General features: G+C 50.7%; 1 protein-coding gene across 1 annotated transcript in view; it reads left to right on the top strand.

The window, feature by feature from the left end:
• Positions 1-5,613: 5,613 nt before the first annotated feature.
• The window catches only part of MBOAT1 (membrane bound O-acyltransferase domain containing 1), a 112,339-nt gene continuing 100,538 nt past the window's right edge, over positions 5,614-17,414 (top strand). Inside the window, exon 1 of the mRNA XM_004613937.2 lies at positions 5,614-5,741. Coding sequence (XP_004613994.2) covers positions 5,643-5,741 — 99 coding nt within the window. The 5' untranslated portion in view covers positions 5,614-5,642. The remainder of the gene's footprint in view (positions 5,742-17,414) is intronic.

Here is a 17,414-nt window from a genome sequence, read left to right on the forward strand (position 1 = left end):
AAGTGGTGAGTTACCAGAAAGTTAGTGTTCTCTCAAATGAAAATGGAGATGATGGGGCTGGAGCAATAGCACAGTGGGTAGGGAGTTTGCCTTGCACGCGATCGACCCGGGTTCGATTCCCAGCATCCCATATGGTCCCCTGAGCACCACCAGGGGTAATTCCTGAGTGCAGAGCCAGGAGTAACCCCTGTGCATCGCCGGGTGTGATCCAAAAAGAAAAAAAAAAAGAAAATGGAGATGATGATGACATAACAAAAATGATACCTGAACCTGCCCTTTCAACCTCATTAAGTTGGGAGAATCAAAGGCGAAAATACAAATGACTATGTTCCATGAACACCCAGTATCATTACAAAAATATGTAACGTTATCACATGGTCATTTTATTTTTACATAGGTTCTAATTTGGTTTGGTTGGTGATTATCTTCAGGTTGTTTGTCAACTAAATGTGTCAGTAGGATGTTGTTCTTTTTGAAGGGTTTCAGTTTTGAAAACTCTGAGCACACTTTTTTTTTTTCTTGGTTGGGTCTGGGCTGGATTTTTATCAGGCCCATATGTGGAATAAAATTGGAGGCAGGAAAGGTGAATTCACAGCAGCTTCTTCAAGTCAATCACCCTTTCAGGATGGAAGCTGAATCCCAGCCTTCTACATTCCAGTCCCTGGAGAAGAATGACTGAGCCAAAAGACCTGTTTCATTTTGCTTTGTGGCCACACCCAGTAGCCAGAGGCTACTTGCGGTGGAGCTCAGGAGAACATACACAGCACCAGGGATGGAACCTGTGACTCCTGAAGGCGAAGCCAGTGCTCAGCCCTCCGGCCTTTCACTCCGATACTTCTGAGGCATTGTCACTCTCTGGACCGGCGCTGTGTCATGCTGAGTGAAATGAGTCAGAAGCAGAGGACAGATAGAGAAGGACTGCACTCACCTGTGGTATATAAAATATATATATATAGCAGAATATTATATATATCCATGGCCAGGGAAAACACGGGTTAGGAGGACTGGTCAATGGTTAGAATCAGCCACAAATGTGTGTGGGGCGGGGGAGGTAAGATAAAGAGACTGCTATGACAATAATAGCCGGGAATGACCACACTGGACAAGATCTGAGTGTTGAAAGTAGGTAAGGGGATATTCTTGATAACCTTTCAGTATCAATATTGCAAATCACAAGGCCCAAAAGGAGAGAGAGAGAGAGAAAGAGCGAGTGAGAGAGAAAGAGAGAGACAGAGAGACAGAGAGACAGAGATACAGAGACAGAGAGAGAAGAAAAGTGCCTGCCATGGAGACATGCTGGGGCACAGGAGGTGATGGGAGGGACCCTGGGGACACTGGTGCTGGGAAATGCCCACTGGTGGAGGGATGGGTGTTGGAACACTGCAAGACTGAAACCTAATCATGAACAGCTTTCTAAGGATCTATCTCCCAGTGATTCAATAAAAAAATAGCAAAATTAGAATGGTCCCGTCTCAAAGCCTAGCATCTCAAATTCAAAATATGCAATCGCTTGTTCATCTTGGTTGCTGGGAATGGCAATGCGCATGCAAGACAAAAGCTTTTGCTACTTTCACATTGACCATCATGGACATTGAGAAGCGCCTATGGGATAGAAACAGGAGTTTGTATGGGAGGGAGGGGAGGGGGGAACTTTCTGTTGGCTTCATGCTCCGGCAGCCCCAAGACTCTGAAAAATACATCTCCAGCCTTCAATCCCGGACCTCATCAGATAGGCCTGGCGCCCCTGCTGCTGACTCCCCCACCGGCCCAGTCCAGTCTAACAAGATGAAAAGGCCGCAGGTGGAAAGACGGCGAGACAGACAGCCTGCAGCCTGGGCCCTGCCACCTCTCTTGCCCCCAGTAAATGAAGAACCATGACAGGAATGACGGGCCTCTGCCAGGCGTGTGGGTGAGCCTCCTGATAAAGAGACAAGGGCTTTGTCTGGGCCAGGACCCAGGGCATGAGAACTGAGAGCCCGTGTTTCCCAAGGGCTCACACAATTACCTTTTTTTCCCTCTCCCCAAAGACCACCAATTTACTGGTGTTCGAGCAGGGCCCTCTCTCACGGAGCACAGAAGCCCTGAAAACCACCCTGGGTTACTGCCACTCGACGCAAGGATGCTTTTGTGAAATTGTGTCCGACTTCAGCAGAGGAAGGAGTTTGTGAGCATTAGTACCTCAATCTAGAGATGTCAGCGGATGGTCCCAGAAATAAAGGGGAGGGACAAGATTCACATGGCCCAGGGGCATTTGTTTGTTGATGTTTAGGCCACACCTAGGGGTGCGCTCCGGGGTTACTCCTGACTTGGAACCACTCAGTGCTCTGGGGACCAGGTGGTACCAGGGATCCAACTTGAGCTTCCTAAAGGGAGAGCATAATCACTCGGACCCTTTGAACTGTCTTCCCGCCCCTGCCCTCAACCCCTGTACCTATCATCTCCAGAACCGAAGAAGTCAATTTGACTCTCAGAGGTGGAATTGGAGCATTCACGCAAAACCACTTCATGACATTTTTTTTTTTTAAATATTTTTGGGTCACACCCGGCAATTCCCAGGGTTACTCCTGGCTCTGCACTCAGGAATTCCTCCTGGCGGCACTCAGGGGACCATGTGGGATGCTGGAAATTGAACCCGGCTCAGCCGTGTGCAAGGCAAATGCCCTACCCACTGTGCTATCGCTCCAGTCCCCTTGACATCATTTTTAGCATTCATTGTAGTTCAATGTCAAGGGAAAATTCTAGACCAGATCATAATCTGGGTTGTGATGGGCAGAAACCAATCTGCAGAGAGTGAGCCCTCTGCTCTGTTTTGAAATTTATACCAGCATGATGATTTTTTTTGTTTATTTTTTTTAAAAGTCTAAAGAGCAGAGCTTTGTGGATAATTATGTGAGATCTGACGCATTTGCTTCATAAATACTCTCTGAGCTGACCCACTTTCTCTTCTGACAGTTCACGTCTGAGCACTAATGTTTTTTATTCCCCCCCGCCCCCAATAATGCTGTCAGGCCCCTCTTGCTCCAGCCACTTCACTTAACCTGTCATGTTGCTCAAGCTAAGAAAAATGTGGCTGCAATTCTGGTCGGTTTCCAGAACTTAATATTCAATGAGTTTGTCTGAACTCCAGGGTATCTGAGGTGTGTGTGTGTGTGTGTGTGTGTGTGTGTGTGTGTGTGTGTGTGTGTGTGTGTGTGTGTGTGTGTAGCAGAATGTCTTTTGGACATGGTGGTCTTCTTGGTATACTCCATGGGAATAGGAAGTCGAGGGTCCTTCCTTCCTTCCTTCCTTCCTTCCTTCCTTCCTTCCTTCCTTCCTTCCTTCCTTCCTTCCTTCCTTCCTTCCTTCCTTCCTTCCTTCCTTCCTTCCTTCCCTGTGTTAATACTCGTTTTAGTCAAGACTGATTGGTTTCTGCGTTACATTCCCATCTGATTTGGTGTGCTTCTACTGGAATGTCAGTATTGTAGCATTTGGAGGTGTCCCACCATCAAAAGTCCAGAATATTTAACTGAGCGGTCTAGCCAGAGGCATGGCGGTGGCTTTGGTGTGTGGGTACAGCTGCCGGGGCTTTGGTTGGCCGGGAACTGGCCCACCCCACTCCTGAGATTGCCCCAGAACTGTCATCCAGGGAGGGGTGTCTGAGAAACTTTTATAGCTAGTTGATCTCTTTTGGATTTATTTGAGTCTCTGGAACAAGGCCAGTAGATGCGCTTCCATGGCGATGGTGGTGTTGGGACATGGGTGAGACTGCCGGGGCTTCCGGAGGTACCGGGATGTGTGTTGGGGGGGGCCACCCATCCCAACTCGGAGAAGAAAGGGCCATTTTTTGACCCCCAATTTGGGCCGAGAAACTCTCTCTTGACTTTGAAAATTCTGGCAGCATATGAGGGAGAAAATTCCCCCAGGAGGCGAAAGGAGGCCTGAGCACTGGAGGGGACCTTGCGACCAGGCCTGGGGCCTTCAGCTGGGTTCCAAGTGGGGCCCACACTGAAAAAATAGAACTGCTCCCACCTGCCCTGCTGTAGACTTTCTCGGAGGGACTCAGCAAGGGCTCAGCCACGGCTCCCAGTGACTGGCAGGGATCTTAGGGCTGCTCTGGCCACGGAAGCCTGGACTTCGCATGGGTTTCTTTTCTTTGGGGACTGGGGGGAAGCAAGTACTCTGGGGGGGGGGCTGCTCCTGGCTCAGGCACTGTTCTTGGGAGTGCTTAGAGGACTCTGTGTGCCTGGACAGCTCTGGCATCCTGCAGCCCAGAGACCCAGGGCCCTCTCTTAGGTCACGGTCTCCTCACTCTCTTCCTTCCTCGACCTCGGCTGGTGCAACCAGGGGAAGAGGAGGGACCCTCTGGGCTTCGACAGGCAAAGCCTGAGCTCAGCCTGTTTCTCTCTCTCTCTCTCTCTCTCTCTCTCCCTCCTGCCTCCACCTCTCTCCTCTCCCCTCCCCCTCCAGTCCCCCTTCTCTCCTTTTTCCTTCCCTCCTCTCCCCTCCCTTCCTCTCCTCTTATCTCCTCTTCCCTCCCCTCCTCTCTTCCTCTCTTCCCCTCTCTCTCTCTCTCTCTCTCTCTCTCTCTCTCTCTCTCTCTCTCTCTCTCTCTCTCTCTCCCCCATAGGGTCCCAGGGGATCACCGGGTGTTGGATCAGACACAGAACCTCCCTGTCCAGCCTGTCCAGTCCACCGCTCTCTGTCTCTGTCTCTGTCTCTCCAGCCAGCAGCCCCTGTTGACTTCTCTGCGCCCACCCGTGGGCTCAGAGAGACCCTTTCCCAGCAAGCACCCTCCCAACCCCCCACCCGCTAGTGCAGAGCCCCCTCCTGGAAAGGATCTTCAAGACATGCAAGATTTTTTCCAAACCTATGAATACACTAGTACTTGGGAGACGTGGGAAAAGCCCCCAAATACCAGAAAGGACGTGTGTGTGTGTGTGTGTGTGCGCGTGTGTGTGTGTGTGGGGGGGGGGGCTGGGAGGGGTGCCAGAGAAGACGCGAGGGGTGCCTGCTCCTCTTCCTAGAGCCCGCGCACACCGACAGCAGCGGACAGGTGACAAGGAAACGCCCCGCGGCTCGGAGTTCTGGGCGTTCGCTGGAGTGGCGCCGTGGGGCCGTGGGCCCCGCGGTCTGGCCCGGAGGCAAGGGAAGAAAGCGCGGGAGTGGGCGCGGGGGGGCCCCCAGGCGAGGCTGGCATTGCCCGGGGCTGGCGGCCACCGGCCGATCTGCAGCCGCGGGGGGCGGTGGCGCGCGGGCCAGCTTGGGAACCGGGGGCACCCCACGCCAGGTGCGCTCGGGGTCTCCCGGGGCGCGGGGAGGCGCGCACCCAGCCGCAGGGCGAGGCCCTCTCGGGCCGGGGCGGGGCGGGCCGGGAGGCGGCCGGGGGCGCGGCTGCTGCGGGGTCCCCCCCCTGCGCCCCGGGGCCGGCCCGGGCGGCGGCGCCAATGAGCGGCGAGAGGAGGGAGCGGGAAGCCCAGCGCGCCCGGCCGGGGCCTCCCACGCGCCAGAGCCCAGCGCGCGCCCGCAGCCGCTCCCCACCCCGCCGCGCGCGCCCCGCGTCCGGGCAGCCCACACCCCCCCCTGCGGAGCACTCGGGCGGGAGCACGCGGAGCCAAGGTGGGTGGTGGCGCGGGCCGGGGCAGCCGCCCCCCTGAAGATGCGGGATGGCAGGAGCGCCGCCCGCCAGCAGCCGCTCGTACCGCACCACGGGCTCCACCTGTCTGCACCCCCTCAGCGAGCTCCTGGGCATCCCGCTGGACCAGGTGAGTGCCCGCACCGCCACCCCGGGGGTGGGGGTGGGGGGATTCTAGTCCGGGGGGGGGGGTGCCCGGGGCTGGATTGCGGTCTGCAATATGCATGGGCTGGGCTGGACAGGTGAACACATTCCTCCTGCTTCTTTTTTTTTTTTTTTTTTTTTTTTTTTACTTTTTAAAGTTTTTTTTCTCTTTTGAATTAAATGTTTTCTCCTCCTATAAGTATTAAAAAAAATACAAAATAAAAAAATTGGTGTGCCCCGCCAGGCAGGTTAGAGTGAACTTGAATTTTTTTCTCCCCTTTTTGAAGTTTTGGGTTACCTCATTTCCTGTCACTGAGTTGTACGGGGTTCTGATAAAGGAAATGAAGTGGTTTCTTTCAGGAACCACTTGGAGAAGGTGTAGTGGTGCTTGTTTAATTTTGAGCTGGGGAGCCCTACCTTTCCCCCCACACACACCCCCTCTTTATTCCTTTGGGCTTTGGGGCCACACCCAGCGGTGCTCGGGGTTTACTTCTGGTGCTCGGACTATATGCTGGAGCGGGGGTTTGAATTCTGGTAGGCGGCGTGCAAAACAGGTGTCCGACTTGCTGTGCGATGTCTCCATCTCCACAGAGGACCCTGCTTAGACCCAGGCTGGGGAAGAAGGTAGCTCCAAGGGCGGGATCCCCAGCCGCAAACGCACCTCGGGCCCCACTGGGCGTGTCTCCAGAATAAATCAATAAGCCTGATTGAACCGAAGACTGCAGTCTTTAGGTTTGGGTATTTTTTTTTTTCGACTTCAGCAGTGAGAGTTGTCGAAGAGTGACAGTCACACGCTGTCCGTTGCAAAGGGAGGGCCACAAGGATGATTTTCTCCTTGTGTGGGAGGAACCCAGGTGGAGCCTTTATTTGTTGCATTCATCCCTGAGACTCCGGGCCGGAGCGGGCCAGCTTCCTGTAGGACGCTTAAACTAGCTGGGCTGTTCAGGAATGGTCGGATCCCATTCAATAAGGAACAGTCACTCTTGGTGGGAAATGTCCTGGAATTGAGCTGACGGACTCACTTTCTTCTCTGGAGGTGCCCAAAGCTAGCCTGTGAGTGTATTTAGGAGAGAGTCAATAAATAGATGTTGATTTAAACAGAATGGGCAGGGTGAGCTGGACCAAGGCCCAGCGTCCTTGGGATTACTGTTTCATGCTGAGTTTTTGCCTAGTTTTCTTCCTCTGCTTGCACCGCTGATTTTTTTTTTTCCTTGCTTCATTTCTTCAAACAAGAACCTACCTGCTGCCCTTTTTGCTCACATTCCTGAGCAAGGAGGAAGTGAGACTGGCTGAGTTTCTGTGTTTCTGTTTACCGAGCTACCCTTTTACCTGGCTCCCTGCAAGGAGGATCTGATTTGGACTCCACCTGGCTGCTCTATCAGCGGCCAAGCTGAGAAAGGGCACAGGGAGAAGCAAACTGGGTAACTCCAGCCTTTGTACATTTCTTGTTGGTTTCAGGTGTGTCTAGGAGAGAAAGCAGCGCATTCTTTAGGAAAATATACTGCAGGTAGCCTTATTTCCTTCAGAGGGGTGTGTGTGTGTGTGTGTGTGTGTATACTTTTCACCCCACCCTTAAACAAATCACAGTTTTTTTCTTTTTGGGTCACACCCGGTGATGCACAAGGGTTACTCCTGACTCTGCACTCAGGAATTACTCCTGGCGGTGCTCGGGGGACCATATGGGATGCTGGGAATCGAACCCGGGTCAGCCACATGCAAGGCAAATGCCCTACCCGCTGTGCTATCACTCCAGCCCCCAAATCACAATTATTTTTTCTGCTTTAAGGTATTCCCTACAGCTAAAGATTAAAATCCAGGGCGCTTTTAATTTTTAATTTTTTTAAATTGGGTTTTGAATCGTGCCTGGAGGTGTTCTGTGTTCAGGGATCACATTTGGCAGTGCTGGCAGCTGGTGGGAAGGGCAGGGGGTAGGTGCTGGCAAGTGTGGTGCCAGAAATCAAACCAGCGTCAGCGCCGTGTGAAGGCGAGCGCCCTGCTTGTTGCACGTACTCTTCGGCTGCTCCAGGGAGGGTTTTGGGTTTGGAGCAGTAAGGTTCCTGGCACTGGTGTGATTTTAAAAGCAAATCCATCCCCATCTCAGTGGCCTCGGTTCCTGTTAAAGGCACCCATTTTTTAAAAAAATATTTATTTATTTATTTATTTATTTATTTTTGCTTTTTTGGTCACACCCGGCGATGCTCAGGGGTTTCTCCTGGCTCTGCACTCAGGAATTACTCCTGGCGGTGCTCGGGGGACCATATGGGATGCTGGGAATCGAACCCGGGTCGGCTGCGTGCAAGGCAAATGCCCTACCCACTGTGCTATGGCTCCAGCCCCACCCAGTTTTATATTTATTTATTTATTGGTCACACCTGGCGGTGCAAAGGGGTTACTCCTGGCTCTGCACTCAGGAATTACTCCTGGCAGTGCTCGGGGGACCTATGGGATGCTGGGAATTGAGCCCGGGTCGGCTGCGTGCAAGGCAAACGCCCTGCCCGCTGTGCTATGGCTCCGGCCCCAGGCACCCAGTTTTAAAGCCTGGTATAAAAACCCAAGAGGGCAGGGGAGATCGTCCAGGGCCTGGTCCAGATTCCGCCCCCTGTACTGTGTAGCTTTCCCAGCACTGCCACGTGTGGCCCTGCAGCCACCGAGCATGGGTAGAGTGGCCTTGGTGGCCCCTGGCACGGAAGGGTTCAAACCGCACATCCTCAGGTCTTAGTGTTGAAGTGCTGGGCCCGGGGCCCTCTGAGCACTGCTTGGAGTCCCTCCCCGGAGGCTTATGGATACCTGAGAGTGGGAGGGAGGGATTTCTAGAATTCACCCTGGGATAAACATGGATGCCGAGCAAGACGGGGGCACAGTCGTTGGAATGACGCCTGCTGGAAGACGCAATCTGAGGGCAATGCCCCTGGTCGCTTATGTCTGACACAGGGAAAAGTCCCGACCTACATAGCACGTGATTGAGGCCAAGTCGTGGCTCAAGAGTCTCCTTGACTTTCTCAGTCAGATTGACCCGGCGGCATTCTCAGTCGAGAGGCGGAGCTTCTGATGACCGCTGCTGGTCGTCTGCCCTCTCGGAGTCTCTTTATGAATAAAACCACGCGGCTGGTGAAACCTTTGCCGCTAAGATGCTGCCCACAGGTAACAGACGCGCAAGCTCAGGGCAGGGCCTTGTCTCAGGAGGTCCTGGTAGAAATAGAACTCAGGCCAGTCCCCTCAGAGGGTTGTGGGGGCAGCTTAGGAGAGTCAAAAAAAGGGTGGTGAGGTGCCCACACCTGGGTCGCATGGCCTCATGGCATGTTTCGCCCATTCCTACACGCCTTCTCGCCGCCCCATCTTTCTGTCTTGCGTGTGGCCTCTCTGCAGTCATTATGGTCTCCCAGGAAAGGCTGGTCTGGGTCGTCTGAGTGCTTGGAGCTGCCAGGCTCTGCTCGGGCACACAGCACAGTGACGGGAGCAAGCTGGGCCGGCTCTGGAGGGCAGTCGAAGGGGAAGCACGCAGTCCTTCATGATTGCTTGTTTCTGCCCCGTCAGAGAGGGGCTTTCACTGGCCTGCTGGGTGGTAGAAATGCTACAGTGTGTGCTGCACGTTACCTGCGGGCTCTAACTGTGTGGAACCCTTTCCCTGCAGCCTTAACATTTCACATGTACACGTGTACATGTTCTTGTCCCTCCTTCCCTCCTTCCTTCCTTCCTTCCCCCCTTCCTTCCTTCCCCCTGCCTCCCTCCCTCCCTCCCTCCCTCCCTCCTTCCTTCCTCCCTCTCTCACTCCTTCCCTTCCTCCCTCCACTCCCTCCCTCCCTCCCTCCCTCCCTCCGTCCCTCCCTTCCTTCCTTCCTCCCTCCTTCCCTCCCTTCCTTCCTTCCTTCCTTCCTTCCTTCCTTCCTTCCTTCCTTCCTTCCTTCCTTCCTTCCTTCCTTCCTTCCTTATTTTCTTTCTTACTGTGATTTACAAAGTTGTTTCATAAGAGAGTTTCGGGTGTACAATGTCCCAACACCAATCCCACTGGTGTGACCTTCCCTCACCAATGTTCCTGGTTCCCTCCACCATCTCCCCCCACCCCCCTCCCACTGCCCCCATCCCAGGTCTCCTTGGCAGGGACATTTTTATGTTAAGTTACTGTAGTTTGGGTCTTTTGCTGGCAGTATTGGCTCAGTGTTGTAGACAAATACACATATCTTGACAGCACCAGTATATGCACAGCAGGTGGGGGGGGTGGGGGAGGGTGTCCTCAACCCCTGCCCTGTTACCTCCTGTCCATCTCTTCTTAATCCACATTTTTGACTTTTCCCTTCTCCATCTTCTCCTGGTTTTGGTGCTGAGAATAAAATCCAGAGCCTCGGGGGCTGGAGCAATATCACAGCGGGTAGGGTGTTTGCCTTGCAAGTGGCCGACCCGGGTTCTATTCCCAGCATCCCATATGGTCCCCCAAGCACCACCAGGAGTGATTTCTGAATGTATGAGCCAGGAGTAACCCCTGTGCATCGCCGGGTATGATCCTAAAAGCAAAAAAAAAAAAAAAAAAGAAAGAAAGAAATCCAGAGCCTCACACATGCAAGGCCAGTTGCCGTGCCAGCCCTCACATGCATCTCCCTCATGTCTGAAGGGGGTTCTGGGAATGCCTTTACTTCTCAGCCTACCCATGGTCATTTACCGGTCATTTACCCTTGGCAAGATCTGAAATAACCAAGGAGCTTCGTACTGCCCGAGCTCAGGCGCCTAAGAGCTTTCCTTCTCCCGATCTGTCCTGCTAACTCCTGGAGGAATCTGGTGCGCAGTTGTGATGACACTGAGGGAAAGTGTGTGGTTCCAGTGTTCAGAGACGCTTACCAGTTGGACATCTTCCCCAAGACGCGAAATGGAAAGTTAGCTTATCGAATTAGACACCGAGCACCCCCCTGGCTCCAGTACCGAGTAGAAGGAAAGGCGAGAGTGACTTAGGTGCCTGGCTTGTGAGTGTTTTAAAAAGCACTTTAGTCCCTGTCCACCAGGCAAATAGGGAGCTGCTATGGCAATTAGCAGGATTATTTAGATGTAAAGTTTCACTTGCCCGGGATAAATGAGCTAAGATTTTCTCTTTCCCAAGAGACCTGGAAGAGGCATCTTTTGTTCTGTTTAAATCATCTTCTTGTGCCAACCCCCAACCCCCGCCCCCCCATTTTATTTTGGTTGCGGAGTGTGACATAATCTGTCTGGAAGCTAACTGGGTCTTCTCAGTTTGCAGAACTGACTCCATTACCAGCCTGGCCTCAGTTGAGTTGACTCGAATGGTTTGTGGGGTGCCGGGTCCTATCCCGGAGCTGTGAAAGTTGAGAAAGAAATGGTTTCCTGGCCTTTTTTCCACTCTCCCTCCTCACTGTGCCCCAAAGGAATTTCCAATTTGGTGGAGGGGAACTCTGGGTTCTTTTGAATAAAAATAAACTATTTTTATTCTGTGGCACCCTCAAACTGCATGCGTGTTTGTCTAAAGTATCAGTTTAGTAGAATACTAGGGTTCTTTGATCAGGTTTCTGTTCCACTCCACACCCCCCCTCTAATTTAATTGGCAGAAAAAAATGGGGGGCGGAGGGCAGGGGAAAATAGGCAAAGAAATAAGAATCCAGGAAATGATCTTGAGATTAAAGCAGCAAAGGTTCAGGACTCTTAATGGGAGCTTGTGTTACAGTTAAAAGGCAGTGGGATGAATGTAGCCAGTTCGAAAAACCTGGTTTTAGTGTGTGCACTGTGGAACCCAACGTGGGTCTGCCCTCTGATCTGTAAGTTTCTCTCCCTGCCTGGAGCTTCCAGGCACCTGGCTGCCTCCTGGTCCGTTCTTGGAAAGCCCAACTTTCATTCTCTTCTTATCGATGTCCTTGCCCTTCCTTAAAAGCTCAGCTCACATTCCGCAGTCATTTTGCAATCAATTAAATATTTGTTTAACTCTATGCGTGCTGGCCAGGTACTGGGGCAAGTGGGACAAACAGAAGGATGAAGAACCTCAAGGTCTCCTTCCGGGAGGAGGGAATGCCTGTAAGTGCACGAGCGTTGTGAACTCGCAGGTGTAACTGCACGCCGATAAAGGTTCTTCAGAGGAACCTCTGGTGAGCCTAGGAGGGAAATGCAAGAAACTCCTCTGCAAGGGACTGTTTGCCTTGAGTTCAGTTCACGTTGACCACTGACATTTCCTTATTAACTACCTCACTGGGTTTATGTGTTCCAATTCCAACTAGTTTAAAGTTTCCTTGATTGAAGGCTTGCTCCACCCACCCACCCTGAACATTTTGAATCCTTTCTGATTGTCCAGAGACATACTAGGTGCTCAATGCATTCTTGTCATTGACAACAATGTATGCCAATGTTAATGAGCTATATTGTCCAACTTTAACACATAGGCTCTCATTATTTTTGTTATTTTTTAAAAATTAAAACTATAATTTACAAAGCTGTTCATAATAGAATTGTTTCAGGCATAGAACGTTGCAACACCAGTCCCACCACTGATGTTCCCAGGGTCCTTTTTATACAGGTGATAGTAGATCAGCCTCTGGGGGACAAGGAGCCTCCACCTAATTTCTTGTCTTTGACACTGCCTCCAGATGTCTGCTTGGATTTCTGGGTTGAACAACCTAGCCTTCATGCTGGTATTTTGAAGTGTAGCTCGCTCAGGTTGGACTGGGGAATAAGGCAGGCTATTCACCTCTGAGGAGAGAAGCGTGACTGTAGTTTCTCCTTATCCCACAGGGACACATTCCAAGACCTTCAGTTGAAATCTGCAGTCATGGGACTAGTATATACCGTGTCTTTCCCTGTACTTATACATATTTACCAACGCTAAAGTTTAGAAATCAGTTGTAAGAGGGCGAAAGAGCGAGTACAGTGGTGAGAGTGTGTGCCTTTCACAAAATGGATCCCTGAAGCCTCACGTGGTCCTTCGAGATCCACCAGGAGTAACCCCTGAGCACAGAGCCAAGAGTAAGCCCAGACCACTGCCAAGTGTGGTCCCCAAACAAACAAACAAGAAAAAAAAGAAAGAAATTAGGCACAATAAGAAGTTAATAATGATTTATTATGGAACAGAACAATTCTGACAATATGCTGTGATAAATATATGTGTGTATATATATATATATATATATATATATATATATATATATATATATATTTGCTTTGTTTTGTTTTGGGGTCACACCCAGTGATGCTCAGGGGTCACTCCTGCTCTGCACTCAGGAATTACTCCTGGCGGTGTTCGGGGGACCATATGGGATGCCAGGGATCAAACCTGTGTTGGCCTTGTGCAAGATAAATGCCCTACCTGCTGTACTATTGCTCTGGTCCCTACAATAAAAAAATTTGAATCTCTCTCTCTCTCTCTCTCTCTCTCTCTCTCTCTCTCTCTCTTCTCTCTCTCTCCACATTGTTGTATGTGAACCTCACTTGACTGAGGGTAACTGCAATCACTGAAAGTGAAACCACATGAAGAGGCTCTCTTGTGTATTTATGTATGTACCTAACTATTTTTGAATCCAGTCATTCCTTCTTTGTCAGACCTCTTGTTCCCACTTCAAATCCCCTTTATTGTCTGATTCAGAGAACGATGGTCTTCCAGGAGGAAAACAATTTGAACCAGACCACAAACCAGTAGTATTGTGTGTCTGCTGTGTTCCAGGAGTTCTTGGGGCTATTTTTAGGCTGTGATGGCTCAACTATGAATAAAATCCGGCCCACCCTCAGATGCCTTCTTTTTGGGTGTGGTGCATACCGTTTGGCCAGGTTATGTTGCCCATATGCGGTCACAGGACCAGCAGCAGCAACCTGACACCTTTCGAAATGGACTGTCTCTTATGGGGGCGGGAGCATAGCAGAGCGGGTAGGGTGTTTGCCTTGCACGCAGCTGGCCCGGGTTCGATTCCCAGCATCCCCTATGGTCCCTTAAGCACCGCCAGGAGGAATTCCTGAGTGCAGAGCCAGGAGTAACCCCTGAGCATTGCCAGGTGTGACCCAAAAAAACTAAAAAAAAAAAAGAAATGGGCTGTCTCTGCCTGGTACCCCAGTCACTCTTTGTGGTGGTCCTGGCCACGGGAAGGATGACATGAGCCCACCAGTGCTGAGCTGAGGGGAGCGCTGCTAGCCGCAGATGATTGGGGTAGGAGTAAATCAAGCTCAGCCAAGCTAGAACAGACTGACCGGCCCATCAGTGATGTGTGCTGTGTTCAAAGAACTGGGGGTCCACTGAAGTGGCTGTGGACTCTGGGGACACTTGCACAGAGCAGGAAATGGGTCACAAGCAAGCAGAAACATTGGTTCTTGTGTGCATTTCATTTGCAGATTAGAGGTGAGCAAACCTAAAGTAAATTGCTGTAAGCGAGAGTAATGTTGGTTTGTACTGTTAGGTGAAGTTTCAGGTAGTCACAATTGTACTTGGACACCGGCGTAGACTATAGCCGGGTCACCACCAAGTTGTTTGGGCGGTGATTCTACCACTTCAGAATGGATCCTCTTACTCATTTCACCCTCCCCTTAATTTCTCCTTTTTCCTTCTTGTAACCACCAAGCTATTCTCTGAATAATCTGTTCATGTTTCTTTATTTTCCACGTATGAGTGGAGTCATACAATGTTTGTCTTTCTCCATCTGACTTATTTTGCTTGGCACAGTATCCTCCGAATCCATCCATGGTGTGGCAGGTGGCCAGATTTTGTCAGTTGTATATACCTGAGTTGTATTCCAGTGTCACACACACACACACACACACACACACACACACACACACACACACACACACCTTTTATCCAGTGGGCACTTAGTTTGTTTCCATGGTGGAAAAAAAAGCATGTTGATCCCTAAAAAGATTAAGAATGGAAATACCATAATGAAACATCAGGACCTGGGTGTGTGGAGCACCAGGTCACTTTAAATCTCACCCATGGAACAGGTAGCCAATCAGAATGTAGAATGTGATGGCTGGAGGTGGATGACCCCCACCCTTTTGTCTCTGTCTCTGTCTCTCTCTCTCTCTCTCTCTGCTCTCTGGACTCTCCTCTCTCCCTGGACCTCCAGAATCTGGCAGGGTGGCCAGACATGTGGACCAATACAGGCGGGCCATTCAGAGTGAGCAGAGGACTTGGGACAGGACCGATGACATCATTTAGGGGGAAAGGAGAAGTCTGGACATCTGGGGAGGGACCTGGACCCATCAAGTTTATCTGTACAATAAACTAACTTTCAATTTTCTCAGTTTTATATGCAAATCTTCCATACAATTCTCAAGAACCACTAGTGCAGGGAAATTGCTTTTGTGCTAACAATATGATCCAGCTATTTTAGTTCTTAGTATTTTATCCTAAGAGTATGAAACCAGCAAATTGAAAAGAGGCATGCAGAATATGCCACAGCCTAGTTTCTCTCGAAAAGACCAGACAGGAAATCCTTTCTGCGTAACAGTCTATGCAGGGCATCAAAGCATGCAACTCTCCGCTATTATAATGTGAAAATAGTCAGGCATCATCTCTATGTAATGGGGCATGGCTGTCTTCTCATGAAACTGTATTAATGGATGCTAAAATTTGAATTTTATGAAAATTGCTAGAAATCATCTATAAATAATGAATGGGGCACGGCTGTCTTCTTACAAAACAGTCTTGATGAATGCTGAAATTCAAATTTTATGTAATTTTCACACTTGCATGTTGTGATATTTCCTTTGAGGTTTCTTCCAACTCTTATAAAATGTTCAACACTTAACAATATTTTTACAAAAAAAAAACAGTCAATGAACTGAATTTGGAGGACTGGAGATTGCCACCGCTCTCTCCTGTAGATTAATATTCCTGAAGGTCTAAAATCAACGGACCTTATCAGAATCAACGGTGTGTGTTGATCTAATGAATGTAAGTCAGGGGGTGCAGGGACACCCCAGGTTTTTTCATCCCAACTGAAGTTTGAGAGCCGCTTTTGCCCTCCAAGGAAAGTCCCAGAAGGGAAAGGATTTCCTTTGTGGGACGGGGTGGCGGTGGAGAGGAAGCAGGAGTTTTGTAAATGAGTGAAGGTTCCCAGAGCCCTGGGGACTGGGGTGAAGAAAACACGAACGGGTCAGTGTGCTAGGTTGCTGAGTCTGCTCGAATCATGAAAACCACATTTTTCACTCGCATGACTTTGTGCCAATCTGTCACTTTTCTCTTTCAGCAGCTTCTTCTTTGAGCAGCAGTCAAAACAAGTGGGCCTCTGCAGAGAATATTTTGCTGGAACGTGGCAAAGATCGGCCGTTGAAAAGTGGGACAGGTTGTTGCAAGTGAGGAAAGAGAAAAATCTGGACATTAGAGGCTCCAGGAGGAATTGAGATGGTGGGGTGAGGGGGCTGCAGTGGGGATATTGAAGTCAGGGAGTCTTCGTGAATGCTTTCTGGGGGATGACGGAAGTTGGGGTGAGGACCTGGGAGGAAGAGGCGAGAGTCGGTTTAGCGGGTCAAGGAAGTCGGGCGTTGGATGGGTTATCTTCCTAAGCAGATGATGGAGAAAAAAAAAAAGACTGCACAGCTCCGGAGCTTTCCAGGAACTCGAGGTTGCTCTATTCCCAGAGAAAGATGGGAAGGTCAGAATAGCACTTAAGGCAGCATCTTATTTCGCGTGGTGTTTGGAAGGACCTGAGGGACTTTGCGATAGTGACCCTAGAGAAATGCCCAGGTAGCAGCGCAGGATCTGACTAGTAGCCTTCTCTCGACTTGCCTGTTGTGGGGGTGAAATGGAAAGCAGGTGCCCCCGGAGGCAGTTCTCAGACTAGGTCTAGGAGCAAAAGAGAAGCCCCAGGAAGCCGGTGATTTTGCACGGGGCGGAAGCAGGACCCCATGGGAGTGGTCCTGATGGAGGAGATAGATGGGCGGTGAGCCGTGGCGCCGTGGCAGGGGATGTTCTAAGTTGATACTGACTGTCCTGATCCAGGATAAGGGACTTCTGGGTGGAAGGTGCTTTGCAATGAAACAGCAGCAACTTGTGTAGGGAGGCGCGGAATCAGAGCGGAGTCAGAGGCAAGGGCACGAGAGAGCCAAGCGCATCTTAGAATTAGCAGTGGGTGGGGCTGGAGCGATAGCACAGCTGGTAGGGTGGTTGCCTTGCACTCGGCGAACCCGGGTTCGATTCCCAGCATCCCACATGGTCCCCTGAGCACCGCCAGGAGTGATTCCTGAGTGTAGAGCCAGGAGTAACCCCTGAGCATCTCCGGGTGTAACCCAAAAAGGAAAGAAAAAATTAGCCAGTGATACACAACCCTCCCTCCCCCCAGGATCAAAAACCATCTCCACAGTTGGGTGGAAATTGCTGGAAGCTAAGCCCTGAGGAGCAGCTCCTCACCTTCCTGGCTAACTGACGGACCAGAAAGATCCTCAATTTCACCAAGTGGGTCTTCTCTCCCCACCTACTTTTTCTTTTCTTTTTTTTTTTTTTTTTTTGCTTTTTGGGTCCCACCCAGTGATGCTCAGGGGTTACTCCTAGATCTGACTCAGGAATTACTCCTGGCAGTGCTCGGGGGACCACATGGGATCTTAGGAATTGAACCCAGGTTGGCCATGTGCAAGGCAAACACCCTACCTGCTTTACTCTCGCTCCGCTCCCCCCCATCTACTTTTTTTTTTCTTTTCGGGTCACACCCGGCAATGCATAGGGGTTACTCCTGTCTTGGCACTCAGGAAT

This window comes from Sorex araneus, chromosome 2, assembly GCF_027595985.1.
Source record: "Sorex araneus isolate mSorAra2 chromosome 2, mSorAra2.pri, whole genome shotgun sequence".
NCBI classification, from domain to species: domain Eukaryota; kingdom Metazoa; phylum Chordata; class Mammalia; order Eulipotyphla; family Soricidae; genus Sorex; species Sorex araneus.